Below are 14,303 nucleotides of genomic sequence, written 5' to 3' on the forward strand. Positions count from 1 at the left end.
TACAAAACGCGGAAAAAAACGCGAACGCAAACGCGCACAAACGCATGCGGCGCAGCGTTTCCCGAGCTAGGCTATTATTTTCAATAGGCTTTAAAATCGTGCGCGTTTTGCCGTTCGCGGCAAAACGCGCAAAAACGCATGTAGTGTGTTCCCTGCCTGAGGCTTTCCTCCTGAAATGGCAGTGGCTGGGAATGGCAGATTGGGGCGGGGCTGAGTGACAATGCGCATTTAGAGCAATAAGGAGGCTCTGATGTCAGCTGACATGCCATCCAATTGCATGTCACGAGCCTAGTCAGAGCTGTAGTACCATGTGTGGCCAGCAGATGAAACTAAAGAGCAGCGAGGGAAGCACAAGCTGCCCTTAGAGGCTCGCCATCTCAGGCTACAATGTAAGTCTCTCCCGGGCGATACCACCGGGTTTGTTTGGCCGGGGGGGGGGGGTGGCTGACCCCTCTTGCCCTATGCTGCGGATGCCCGTGGTTATTACTTATGCCATCACAGTGATGCATATTTTTTTTTTTTCAGGACAATCCAGGCTTTCTTAGTTTTTTTTTTTAAGCATTATTTATTTTTACGGGCAATGTATCGAGAAAAATAGAAGTAAATGCAAAAATTACACATTTTTTAAGGTTTCCCCCCTTCCTAGCTTTTACATGACGAGTGCCACAGTTTTAAAACACCTCAAAATACAATATTTGGCTTGTCCTGGAGGTTAAAACGATACCATACATGCCATATTTAATCACTAGTTGGGCATGTAGCGTACCATTATCGCCAGCCTGTGTGTCTGTAACAATAGCATGCGATCGCTAAGGTGCACACTGTAGGGACCCCAGTGCTGTACAGATGCAATGCTAGGCACCAACTCTTTCCAGGGCCGGCTCTACCATAGAGGCAAAGGGGGCAATTGCCCCAGGGCCCCTGAATGCTGCAGGGCCCCCAGGTATCCCCCTGACTTGTGCCCCCTGTACCGATTTATTACAATAGCAACTCACCTATCTCGGCGCACTGTTCCATTCATGCTCCCTGACTTCATATCCACTGGCTGCCTATTCTCCATGACCAGTCCTTACGCAACAACAAGCACAGAGTCACGGGGATGCAGACGGGGAATATGGATGGAACAGTGCGTCAGCATAGGTGAGTTCCTGTTCTGAAAAAAACAGTGCAGGGCCCCTGGGGGACACAGTAAAGTTGAATGGGGATATCTGGAAAGCATGTCAGCTGCATCAGGTGCCCCGGGGGGAGAATATGCTGGGCGAGGGGGCAGGGGGGCTCTCAGGTTAATTTTGCCCTAGGGGCCCATTGCTGCTTAAACCGGCCCTGAACACTTCAATGCATCTATACAGCACTGGGTCCCTGAGCTATCGCCCTAGTTATCGCATCTGATCAGGGGCGTAACTAGAAATCACTGGGCCCCCCTGCAAAATTGGATGGGGCCGCCTCCCACTGCACACTGGATAGGGACTGTCTACAAATCTTTGTTTACAAAACTTTGCATGATTTCTTATTAGTGTCTGAGCAGTTATTAGAACAATTGTGCAGAGAACAGAAAGTTTTTTCTCTCCTTGCCCTTAGTTGTCAGTCTCTCAGGATGGAGCCCCCTGCGGCTTCTGGGCCCCCCTGCGGATGCATCCCTTGCAGGGTCTATTGTTACACCCCTGCTTCCGATCAATATAACCATTACAGGTGTCTACGAAGGTGGCACAAGGCATTAATTAGTTTGGTGGGGGTTAAAAGTTCATAAAAAATATAAAACATTATTTATTTATTTTTTACACTGTCACTTTAAATAAAATAAAAAATATTGTTTTCTTTTACATTGTAACTTTATGTGAATGACTGCTGCTAGCAGCAATCATTCACAATGGGATTACAAGAGCCGACGCACGTGCACAAACGACGAGCCGACGCACATGCACGATGGTGGGTTGGACTCCTCACCTCCAGGAACCTACAGTGTAGCTAATTTGGACTTGTCTCAGTTCAATGAAACAGTCTGTCTCTGTGTCTCAGATTGCTAAAAAATATGAACTATTGACCTTTTTTATCTATCCTCTTGTAACAATTGGTGTCAGCACACAGAGTGTATCTGATTATTGATGATCTGCAGTATCACCAATAATACAGATGTTATACCTGATTATATGGTACAATCATACAAGTATAGCTTGACACAGGACACCTATGTAATGTGAGTGTTTGGTGCAACAGTAAGAAAGGTTATCTCCCGAAGAGCGACAGATACAGACACTACTGCAGCCAAGGATTCCCTGAAGAGCATGGAATTGGACTGCACTACAGCCAGAGGACGCCTGAGGAGCAGGTGGCCTCTGACGGTGTAGATACAACTCTCCTAAAGAGGAGGAGATGGAGATTGTACTGCTGCCAGGGATTCCCTGATGACTCAGGAATCAGACTGTACTGCAGCCAAGGATTCCCTGATGGGCTGGGAATCAGACTGCACTGCAGCCAGAGGACTCCTATAGGTAAAGTCCCCAGACTGTACTGTAAAGAGACTTCCTGAGGAGCAGGCAGCCTATACAGCTAATGGACACCTATGGAGTTGGTGTCACAAGGAGTACAGAGAGGCTGTTCACCCAAGGAACAAGTGACAGCCAGAAGGGTCATACAAGCCAGGTCAGCAACACACGAGCAGATTAGGTACAGAGACAGAAGACTGATACGGTATCCGGGTACAGGCAAGGTTGGCAACGGGTAGACAGATAGGCAAGGTACCGAATCAGTAAGCAGGAGAGAGGTCAGCAAAGCCAGGGATCATAACAGGTATCAATATAGCACAATCCTAGTCTGAGGTGTGAGGTCCTTGGTCTCAACACCCAGGAACTAGTCTGAAGTATAACAGTAATAACACAGTAATCCCCTCGTCTTAGGTGTGAGGTCCTTGGTCTCAACACCCGGGAACTAGTCTGAAGTATAACAGTAATAACACAGTAATTCCCTAGTCTTAGGTGTGAGGTCCTTGGTCTCAACACCCGGGAACTAGTCTGAAGTTTAACACAGTAAAAAACATTGTAAAAAAGAAATTAGGCTAGCAAAGATCGAAGCTGAAAATCAAATCGCTAGGGATATCAAATCTAACCCAAAAAAGTTTTACAAGTACATCAACTCTAAAAAAAGAAAGGTTGACTGTATAGGACTCCTAAAGGATGAAGGTGGAAACTCAATGGTGGATGACCAAGGTAAGGCAGAGTTATTAAATGCTTTCTTTGCTTCTGTCTTTACAAAGGAAACAGCACTGTTGCAAATTACAGAGGCGGAAGAGTCTCAATCTTCTAACTGTAATATTAAATACTTAACGCAGGAAGAAGTAAAGGCAAGACTAAATAAATTAAAAATAGACAAGGCACCTGGCCCGGATGGCATGCATCCTCGGGTCCTAAGGGCCCGTTCAGACTACAAAATGCGGACCGCAACGCATGCGGACCGCAACGCGTACGAACGCACGCATGTCCGCGTTCGTATGCGTTGCGTGGCTGATCCCATCACTGAAAAGTGAATGGGACAGCCGCGCGTTTTTGTAAAATCTGCGTGCAGCATGCGTTCCCGGACCGCATAGGTCCGGAACGCATGCTGTGTGAACATCAGACATTGCACTCTATGCAATGTCTGATGTCGTGCGTTTTGGCCACCTGCACGCGTTTCCAAAACGCGGCTGGAAACGCGTGCAGTGTGAACGGGCCCTAAGGGAATTAAGTTCAGTTATAGATAAACCCCTTTATCTTATCTTTTGTGACTCTCTTGCAACTGGCAGAGTCCCAGTGGATTGGCGTACAGCCCACGTTTTCCCATTATTTAAGAAGGGCAAAAAATCAGATCCAGGAAATTATAGACCTGTAAGCTTAACATCAGTTGTATGCAAACTATTTGAGGGGTTACTAAGAGATACTATACATGACTTCATAGTAGAAAATAATCTTATTTCTCAGCATCAACATGGGTTTACTAAAGACAGGTCCTGTTTGACTAACATGCTCAGCTTTTATGAGGTAGTGAATGCTAATATGGATATTGGGAATGCTGTAGATGTGATATACTTAGACTTTGCTAAGGCATTCGACACTGTTCCCCACAAAAGTCTGGTGCAAAAGATGAGGATGCAAGGACTGGGGAAGAGTCTGTGTGCTTGGATAGGGAACTGGCTAATGGACAGAAAACAAAGAGTTGTGGTCAATGGATCATACTCAAAATGGGAGACTGTTAGCAGTGGGGTCCCACAGGGGTCTGTACTGGGTCCAGTGCTCTTCAATTTATTTATTAATGACCTAGTGGATACAGTAGTGAGCAATGTTGCTATTTTTGCAGATGATACAAAATTGTGCAGAATCATCAACTCTAAGGAAGATAGTGTTATATTGCAACAGGATCTGGATAGGATGGCTATATGGGCACATACATGGCAGATGAAATTCAATGTTGACAAATGTAAAGTCATGCATTTTGGTCGTACCAATGGTCTAACACCATACAAAATAAATGGGATACAGTTGGGGACATCAAACTTGGAGAAGGACTTAGGAGTACTCATCGACAACAAGTTAAATAATCGTACTCAATGCCAAGCCGCTGCAGCTAAAGCTAACAAAATTTTGGGATGCATTAAAAGGGAAATAAAAACTCGAGATGCTAGCATAATATTGCCCCTGTTTAACTCTCTAGTAAGGCCACATCTGGAATATGGAATTCAGTTCTGGGCACCACATTACAAAAAAGATATTGCAGTTTTAGAGCAGGTGCAGAGACGAGCAACAAAATTGATACGTGGGATGGAAGGTCTCACTTACCAAGAAAGGTTAGATAAACTGGGTTTATTTAGTCTAGAGAAAAGACGCCTTAGAGGAGATCTAATTAACATGTATAAATACATCAGAGGGCAATATAATAGCTTGGCGGATGAGCTTTTTGTCCCTAGGCCTTCTCAAAGGACTAGAGGACATGATCTGCGCATGGAGGAAAAACGTTTTAGCCATTTATTTAGGAAAGGGTTCTTTACAGTAAGAGTGATTAAGATGTGGAATGCATTGCCACAGGAAGTCGTTATGGCAAACTCTATACCTGCATTTAAAGGGGGCTTAGATGCTTTCCTTGCGTTGAATGACATCCATGGCTACAATTACTAGGTAATGCCAATGATGTTGATCCAGGGATTTTATCTGATTGCCATCTGGAGTCGGGAAGGAATTTTTACCTTGTAAGGGTTTTTTCGCCTTCCTCTGGATCAACAGGGATATGTGAGGGAGCAGGCTGGAGTTGTACTTTGTACTGGTTGAACTCGATGGACGTATGTCTTTTTTCAACCAAAGTAACTATGTAACTATGTAGTACTAACACAGTAGCGCCTGAGCGGAATCTGGCTAATGTGAATTCCCAGTTCCAACTGGTTCTAACACACTGTAAGATCTGACTAAGGTCTGAGTGCTCACACGTGAGTATTCACAACGGCAGACAACCAGAAACTGCCAAGCAAGTTCTATATATACTACAGCGCTCCGCAGCGCCGCCCCAGCCACTCAGTCAATCCAGAGTCCAGCTGGGATCAGCTGATCGGCCTGATCAGCTGACTCCCCTTCTGTTGGCATAAAGGTCCTGTCGCCTGGCGCGCGCGCGCGTAGCTCTCCATCTGTGTGCACTAGAAGGCCCAGGCGAAACCAGAGACATGTTGCTGCGCGGAAACAGCCGCCGGCTTGAACGCGGAGGCAGCCGCCCTGCCGCTTGTCCGCGCAGCGGCATCTCCGCTATTCTTTACACCTCTCCTGGCAGACAACTGGGCTTCCTAGAGCAAAGCATTGTATAGCTGTAATTCCTTATCAGTGAAGGGTGTTATAGTCTGACTGGGTCCTGACTGGAGAAAAACCTCCAGCTGCATAGCTAAATGTTACCTCTTTCAGGCATCACAGGATATGTATTTGGATATTTCTGTGCTATGCACTGTACATACACATGTCTATCTCATCATACGTCACATGTCACTTAAAGCGGATCCGAGATGAAAAACTAACTATAACAAGTAACTTTTCTATATATCTTATCTAAAGTTTAGATATAGCTGCAAACAGCTTCAACAGTATATGATTATTTCTTCCTGTGATACAATGAGAGCAGCCATGTTGTTTGTAAACATTACGTAAACATTACAAACAGGCAAGCTTATCTGTATCTTCTGTGAAAAAACCTAATCCCATCTCCTCCTCGCCCCTCCCCTCTGCCTCTGAAATCTCTGGCTAGTAATACCTCCCCCTTCTCCTGCCCAGACTGAGCTCCCATGAGCCCTTGCAACTGCCAAGGCTCTCTGAAAAACTGTGGGCATGGTTTATTTAGTTTATAGGGAATTAGAGTATTAAAAAAAAAAAAAAGTATTTGGCTTGAGGAATGCCCTATAAAAAATAGGAAAGGAAGACAATTATGCAAAGAGTAAAAGTTAATCTCGGATCCACTTTAAGCTTCCCTTTAAAGTACCCCTGAACTAGGTTTAAAAAAAAATGTCCAAGCCCAACGTGGACTAGATTGCCATTTAAGAAGTATACTTCCAGTGCTCGTTCTCCTTGGGGTTTCCCCATTCCCCGTCCCTGGTGGTCTTCATATTCCACAGTATCCACCAGTAGAATAGCAAAAACAGGAAGTTCCCCCTATAGACAGTGTGTGAATCGGAACTGTGCAGGCGCAAATTCCAAACTGTGTGAGCAAAGGCGCGGCTCAAAACTTGTGCCTTTGCACTTCAGAATAGCCCTGCACTTCTTGGAGGAACTGGGAGGGTGGGAACTGGGGATGGAAGATGGGGGAAGGGGGGGGGGCAGAAACCATGACGACAACGAGCAGTTCAAGTTTGCTTTAAGAAATATATAATAATAATTAAAGTATTTGTATAGCTCCTTTCTCCTGTTGGACGCAAAGCGCTTGCGAGGCAGCCACTAGAGCGCACTCAGTAGGCAGTAGCAGTGTTAGGGAGTCTTGCCCAAAGAGCTCCGTACTGAATTACTGGCTTACTGAACAGGCAGAGCCGAGATTTAAACCCAGGTCTCCTGTGTCAGAGGCAGAGCCCTTAACCAGTACACCATCCAGCCACTATATATAACTCTTTCTTGTGGTGCCCCTACATGGACACGGAACAATTTTGTAATTTTTTTTCTAGTAGATAATGTCATTCAATTATTCCGTTAGATCGAATATAAAGATGTTTCCAACATGTCCAATCAGATTTTTATGGAGAAAAACGGGATATTCATTAGTTGTACTTGATTAAAAAAAATCGTCCGCGTGGATCGATTGCCGCTCGTCCCTGCCGGCGGTCCTTATCAGCCGCTCGATTCCCTGCCATTGTCCGCCGGCGGGAATCGAGCAGGCGCGGGTTGAGTGGCAGGATCGGGCCAGCTGAATATTATCAGCTGGCCGGATCAGCTGGTCGATACACGGTACAGAAACGTACCGTGTATCCCCAGTATTAGACTTTCATTTGATTCAATCACTTTGGTTGAATAAATGGGAAAATTGTATGTTTTGATTGAACCGAGTACGGGCACCCTAAACCAAATTCTATCCAATGTATTTTAGCGTTCTCCATTCACAAATGGTATCTCACTGTATTATCTGAATTCTTTATTTTTCTGCAGACTAAACTTCTTTATGCCAAACTAGACAAAGCCAAGCTGAAGGGAAGATCCCAGACCCCGAGTCCACAGCAGAGGGAGGAGGTGGTCTATGCGGATATCGTCAAACCACCTTTACAATAGTCTAATCTTGTTTAAAACTGATGCCGAGTCCTTCTATGGCTTCCCTGCAGAGAACAGGCATGAGCTATCAATGTCATAGAGGAGTCTGAATAATCCCCATGGCTATAGTCAGTCTATTACCAATGTGGTCACCTCTTCTCACTCTCATCAAGGACTTCTCACAAGCTTCACCCCTCTTTTGGAACTCTTTTCCATTTTCACTGTGCTTCAAGCTTGAAAACTTCAAATGTAGCCTTAAAATGTACCTCTGCAGACACACTTACCATCTGTCACAGCCCCCCTTCAGAGGCATATCTATATCTGCATTAAAGTGGACCTGAATCTTGCACAGGGCAAAGGGAAGCATAGAGAAATGCACCCTGTATGTATTTAGAGAGTTTAGCCTGTCTAATTCCCCCTTATCTGTGACTGATCACAAGTGTAACTTGATCTCTCAGCTGTGGCAGCTGGCTGCCTCGGCAGAGCAGATTATTTGTAAACACAGGATGTTAACCCTATGTCTGCTTCCATGAAAGCAGGAAGTTAAGGAAATAGACAAACTGCCGATTTATTACAGATTTTGCATCAGTAACAAGAAAATGTTTTTTCTGTAAAGGTTATTATGCTGTTGCTTATCTTTTAGAGCAGAGAGGAAGTTCTGAGTTCAGGTCCGCTTTGCTTCACCTCCTTGCCCAGGGTTTCTTTAGAATATAACCTATTGTCTTAACGTGTGCAGGCAGCGCACATTATAGTAACTGAGCTTTCAGCCAATTGCATAACACGTTAATTGTGCCACTCCAATCTGATTGGTCGAATTATGAAATATAATTGGTCCATTCGTGCAAACTGGCCGAATCTGATTCATCCTGTTATGCCATGAAAAAAAGTATGGCGCACACCACACACACACCGGCCAATCAGTTGTATTCTGCAGACCTGGATTGCAAAAGAGTACCAATCCACAGCAACAATAGAAATGAGTCCAGGAGAATCTTCAAACACATTGCTTTCTTAAATAGGCCTCTTTTGAGGGGCTCTTGAAGTGGACCTAAACTCAGAACTTCCTCTCTGCTCTACAAGATAAGCAACAGCATAATAACCTTTACAGAAAAACATTTCTTTGTTACAGCTGATACAAAGCCTGCAATAAATCAGCAGTGTGTCTACTTCCTGCTTGCATGGAAGCAGACATATTTTTTGGAGATGTATGGGATCAATATTCTTGAGGTTATGCGGGAGAACCGAGGCGCCAAAAGGATAAAAGGAAGCTAAATGAGGTTAAAAACCAAATTCTTGGTAAATAGAGGAGGTAGTGGTGGACTTACCTGCTCCAAGCAGACACACAACGACTGTAGTAAAGACAGTCAATGTATTTTATTTATGAACTCCAAATATGCAACGCGTTTCGCAGGTTTGATCCCGCTTCATCAGGCAATAACAACGGAGCAATAGCATATGTGGTCAGTAGAAGAGCCAGGTACCTTCTTGATGTGTCTGCAGCCAGCATCTGATGCATGATCTTTGAGCAGTCACCCTCTGGTCCCACCCGTCTCTTTCTGTGAATTTAGCTGCCTGTCTGTGGGATAGCTACACCCCACTTTGTTACTATTTTATAAGTGGAGGGGGATCAGCCAGGACCCCCACGGTTGAGGGCTGCATTCCCTATATAGGGAATTCACAGGAGACGCACTAACATATAGTGGTGTTTATTTAACATTTTTTTATTGTTTTATAATAAAGTGTGCGCAACTTTTCATGTACCCATAGGGCACGTCGTTCAGACAACAGCGTGTTCAATTTCCCTGGTACTCCTACTTTCGGTCAGAGTTGGTATACCAAGCAGACATATTGTTAAGATCCCGTGTTGACCAATTAGCTGCCCTGCCATGGCAGTCAGCTGACACAGCTGCGAGTTCATATTACAACTTGTGAATAGTCACAGATGAGGGGGAATTAGACAGACTCTTCTCTCTAAATACATACAGGGTGCATTTCTCTATGTCTTCCTTCTGGCCTGCACAAGAGTTCAGGTCCATTTTAACAGATTTCTTCCTTTTCAAATTATTGGGTTCTCTTGTTGCCCTGACCACTGGCTACTTCTCTTTATCTTCTAAATTTTATAGACCGACCAGCCCCACCCAAGAGTATATATGTTTTTTTTGTTGTTGTTAGGTTTTTTTTTCTGTTTTTTTTTTTTTTTTTACGTAGACTAGATATTGATTAAAATTCCCTTAGCTTTTTAATATACAGTATTTTAATTAAGAATAAGTGTGAAATAGTGTTTTGTATCTGTATTTTTTTGTAATATATATATATATGATAACTGATTGTAATATAATATATGATAATATTATGGAGATATTCATGCTGTTAAAAAAGTTGCAGTCATTATATGTGAACACTTTTTTTATTTCAACTGAAAAAAAAAAAAAAGAAAGAAAGAAAAGAAATGAGTCCAGGAACGACTCGACAGCTGACAATAAAACCTTCACAACTGTATTCCATCCTTGTAAGGTTCAAATGCAAGAGCAGGTGTAATAAAACCCATATACTGATCAACACATCATGCTTTATAAGGGGAGGTGCAGTGGAGGGTCAACAATCAATTTGCCCTGCAATTGGGCTTTGTCAAGGCCTTTCAATTGTGCAGTGTAATTGGCCTAATTGTGCAATTCGATTGGTCCCATCTGAGTGGCTCAATGTAATTTGTCCAATCAAAGAAATGTGATTGGTCCAATTGTCCAATCTTATAGGTCCAATCACGCTCTCCTGGCCTTTGTGCCACCAGGTAGTATGCAAATATGTACTGACTCTGTATACTGTACACTGTCAGAGAAGAGATTTTTGTGCCATCTGTTGCTTTCTGCAATATATTATTTTTATTAGCTTAATGCAATAAAGTGTTTACTTTTTTAAAATTTACATGTCATCATTATTTTATATTGTATCAAATATATGTATATATGTATGCATAAATATGGATTACGGAATTGGATGCCTGTTAACTGCTTCAAAGCAAACCTGAACTGAAAATTTAAAGTCAAAATAAAAACATACACAGGTTATACTTACCTACTGTCTAGTCTACTTCTCAATCTTTTTCTCCTCTCCTGCGTCCTGTTTGTCCACTGCGATCAATGGAATTCTCCCTCCTCCATTTTAAAAATGGTGATAACCCCGTAACAGCTTCCAGGTCAGCACACTGTTAAACTGTAATATCGCTCACTTGAGCCATAGGGAAACATGGGCATTACCTTGCACATCAGTTGTCCTTTAAGTTATAACTGACAGCAACTGATAAATAACTGACAGCAACTGATATATTTTGGTTCTGACAAAATCTTGTCAGAACTGGAAGAGAACATTGTTAGAAGAAAATGGTGAGCTTCTGAGAGGAACTGGCGGCGAGGTAAGTATGTAATATTCATTTGTGTTTATTTTGAATAATTTTACTCAATCCAGGTTCACTTTAACCTTCTGGGGACCAGCTGTCTAACCCCCCTCAAGGACCAGGCCATTTTACATGCGGGGGGTGCGTTTGGGAGGGTCAGGCAGCCAGATCCCCAATATAGTTAGCTAGGCATTGTGTCCCCAGTGTAGCCCGGTATCCCCATATTGCCAGGAACCTTTACTCACCTCCCACGCTCCAGCGATGAGCAGCTCTAGCCCGCTCTGCTCTGGCCGGCATCCCCGCTCGTACTGCCGCTAAGTTCTGGGACGCGGCTTGATGACGTCATCAAGCCAGGACCCGACACTTAAAGGACAACTGAAGTGAGAAATATATGAAGGATGCCATATTTATTTCCTTTTATACAATACCAGTTGCTTGGCAGTCCCGCTGGTCTATTAGGATGTAGTAGTGTCTAAATGTCAGAAACAAGCATGAAGCTAATCTTTCAGATCTGACAATGTCAGAAACACCTGATCTGCTGCATGCTTGTTCAGGGGCTATGGCTAAACGTATTAGAGGCAGAGGCTTAGCAGGAAGGCCAGGCAACTGGTATTGCTTAAAAGGAAATATATATGGCAGCCTCCATATCTCTCTCGCTTCAGTTGCCCTTTATGGCAGAGCGAGCTGGGATGGCAGCCAGAGCGGAGGGAAGCTATGATCGCTGGGAGAACGTTAAAGTGAGTCCCCATCTTTAGACCGCTGCTGCCAATAGTGATCACTACAATTGGCCGACCGATCGTAGTGATCACGTGATCAGGAGCCAATCACGATGGCTCCTGATCACTGAGAGGAGATGTCAGCTGTCATATGACATGACAGCTTAATCTCCACTCTCGGGTGCGCATGATTGCGTCGGGACTCGGGAGCGGAAAGGGCAGGTGGCGTAAATCCTACACTGCAACAGAGTTAGGCAGCCACAAGTGCGGCCTAGAATTCACTACACGTGGTCCCCACAAGGTTAAGGACATAAAGACAGTAGTAGCAAACCAAACCGGGCAAGCCACAATGGGAGGGGCTTGGGGTGGGAGGGGATTTGCCACTGTGGCTCCATAATCATTGTATTTGCTGGAGGGCCTGAAGGGGTACTGTTACACCCTTGCATAGAAAATGAATATTTCTTACTGTATCTTGCTTTTCTTACTAAGGAAACAACTTTTTCTGTCTCATTTTCAGCTACTGTGAGTTCACACAGCGGTTTAATACTCACTTCTTGCACAACATCTCAAGCATGACGGAGAGTCACTATTTTAAGTAAAATCTTAATAACCACAAAACTTCCTGTGGTAATTAAACTTCAGAATGTAAACCTCATAGTAGGAAATCAAAAAATGCGAATGAACTTTTTCTTGTAATGTTCCAAAAAAGTGCAGAAAGATGTATACAACACCTTGTCCTGGCACCCTGCTTCCATGCGGCCCTGTACTTAACCTTCTGAGCTTTGCACCAGACCTATTTGAGTTTTATGCTCTGTTTCTATTGCCTGATGAAGCGGGAGATGCCCGCGAAACGTGTTGCACTTGTACTTTCTGGAGTATATATATACATTTTTGTTGTTTTGAATATACACAACACTGGTGTGTGTCTGCATGGAGGAGGTAAGTCCACCTCTGCCTCCTCTCATTTTAAAAGTTTTAGAATATTTTATCCTTTTGGTGCCTCTGTCTGCTTATACAGTTCCTATATGGTAGCTTTTTGTGGCTTAATATATGTCCAGATGAGGAATATCTTTCTATTTATCTTGTGCAGATGTTCATTGTGTATTGAAAAGGCCTGAAGAAGGGTCTCTGACCCGAAACAAATCGGTGTTGCCTGTTCTACAATAAATTAGTGATATGCACTATACCATGTGATGTGTTCAAAAGATGGACATTTGTATGGATTGAAGATTCTGTTTACATCTTTCTGCATTTTTTTGGAAAATTAAAAGTTAATTTGCATTTTTTGTCTCCTGTTTCTTCCTGGATATACCCGTTTATACAATAGTGCTCATGGTGGTGATTGTGGTTCACCAACAGGGAATGTTTGTGATTTTTAGATCTCCCAAATTCAACACTACAAACCACTCATAGTTTCAGCTACAGTTACTGTACTTCAGATCTTTGCACTAAATGTCATTACTTCCAGAGAGTTGGCTTTAAAGAGAAACTCCAACCTAGAATTGAACTTTATCCCAATCAGTAGCTGATACCCCCTTTTACATGAGAAATATAATGCTTTTGACAAACAGACCATCAGGGGGCGCTGTATGACTGATTTTGTGCTGAAACCCCTCCCACAAGAAGCTCTGAGTACCGCGGTACTCTCGGCAAACTGCCACAATGTAACAATGTTCACAGACAGGAATTAGCTGTTTACAGCTGTCTCTAACAGCCAAAACAGCTAGGAGCAGCTACATAACCTGCCCACAGTAAAAATGTCACCATGTGATAAATGTCAGAATGTGAATCTGGGAGAGGAAAGATTTTACAATGAGCAAACACTGACTAAATCATTTATACATAATTATGGTAAAAAATGAAGCACTTTTTTTACTACATTATTTTCACTGGAGTTCCTCTTTAAAATACACCTGAAGTGAGTGGTATAGGCAGGCTGACATATTTATTTCCTTTTATACAATATCGGTTGCCTGGCAGTGCTGCTGATCTTTCATGCATCAGTAATGTCTGAATCATACACCAGAAACCAGCATGCAGTTTCCAGTCAGACTTCAGTCAGAGCCCCTTATCTGCTCCATGCTTGTTCAGGGTCTATGGCTAAAAGTATTAGAGGCAGAAGTACATCAGGATAGCCAGGCAATCTGCATTGTTTAGAAGGAAATAAACATGTATGTTCAGGTGTCCTTTAATTTCTCTTCCCCACCATATTCTGTGTTTGTCACTATTAGTAGAAGACTAATTGGGGAAAAGCAGCCGGAAATTTGATGATTTGTGTAGCTGCCATAGGCGCTAATGCAAATATTGTGTTAATACGGTGGCCAAAGCAGAAATCTGGGTGCCCACTAAATATCGTTTTACCATTAGAACATTAAAGTTTTTGAAATATGTTATGGTTTTGAAACTTGTAATGTTGTAGTTTTTGTCATATTATTTTGTTTGTATGTGCACACTTTTATGTTTGTAAGG

General features: G+C 43.3%; 1 protein-coding gene across 5 annotated transcripts in view; it reads left to right on the plus strand.

Moving 5' to 3' along the window:
* Nucleotides 1-8,069, plus strand: part of LOC137560929 (CXADR-like membrane protein) — a 141,116-nt gene extending 133,047 nt beyond the window's left edge. For all 5 annotated transcript variants that reach the window (XM_068272112.1, XM_068272114.1, XM_068272115.1 and 2 more), the window contains one exon: nucleotides 7,629-8,069. In XM_068272112.1, the coding sequence (XP_068128213.1) occupies nucleotides 7,629-7,748 (120 nt within the window). In that variant the 3' untranslated portion in view covers nucleotides 7,749-8,069. The remainder of the gene's footprint in view (nucleotides 1-7,628) is intronic.
* Nucleotides 8,070-14,303: the final 6,234 nt, after the last annotated feature.

This window comes from Hyperolius riggenbachi, chromosome 3 (genome assembly GCF_040937935.1).
Source record: "Hyperolius riggenbachi isolate aHypRig1 chromosome 3, aHypRig1.pri, whole genome shotgun sequence".
NCBI lineage: Eukaryota > Metazoa > Chordata > Amphibia > Anura > Hyperoliidae > Hyperolius > Hyperolius riggenbachi.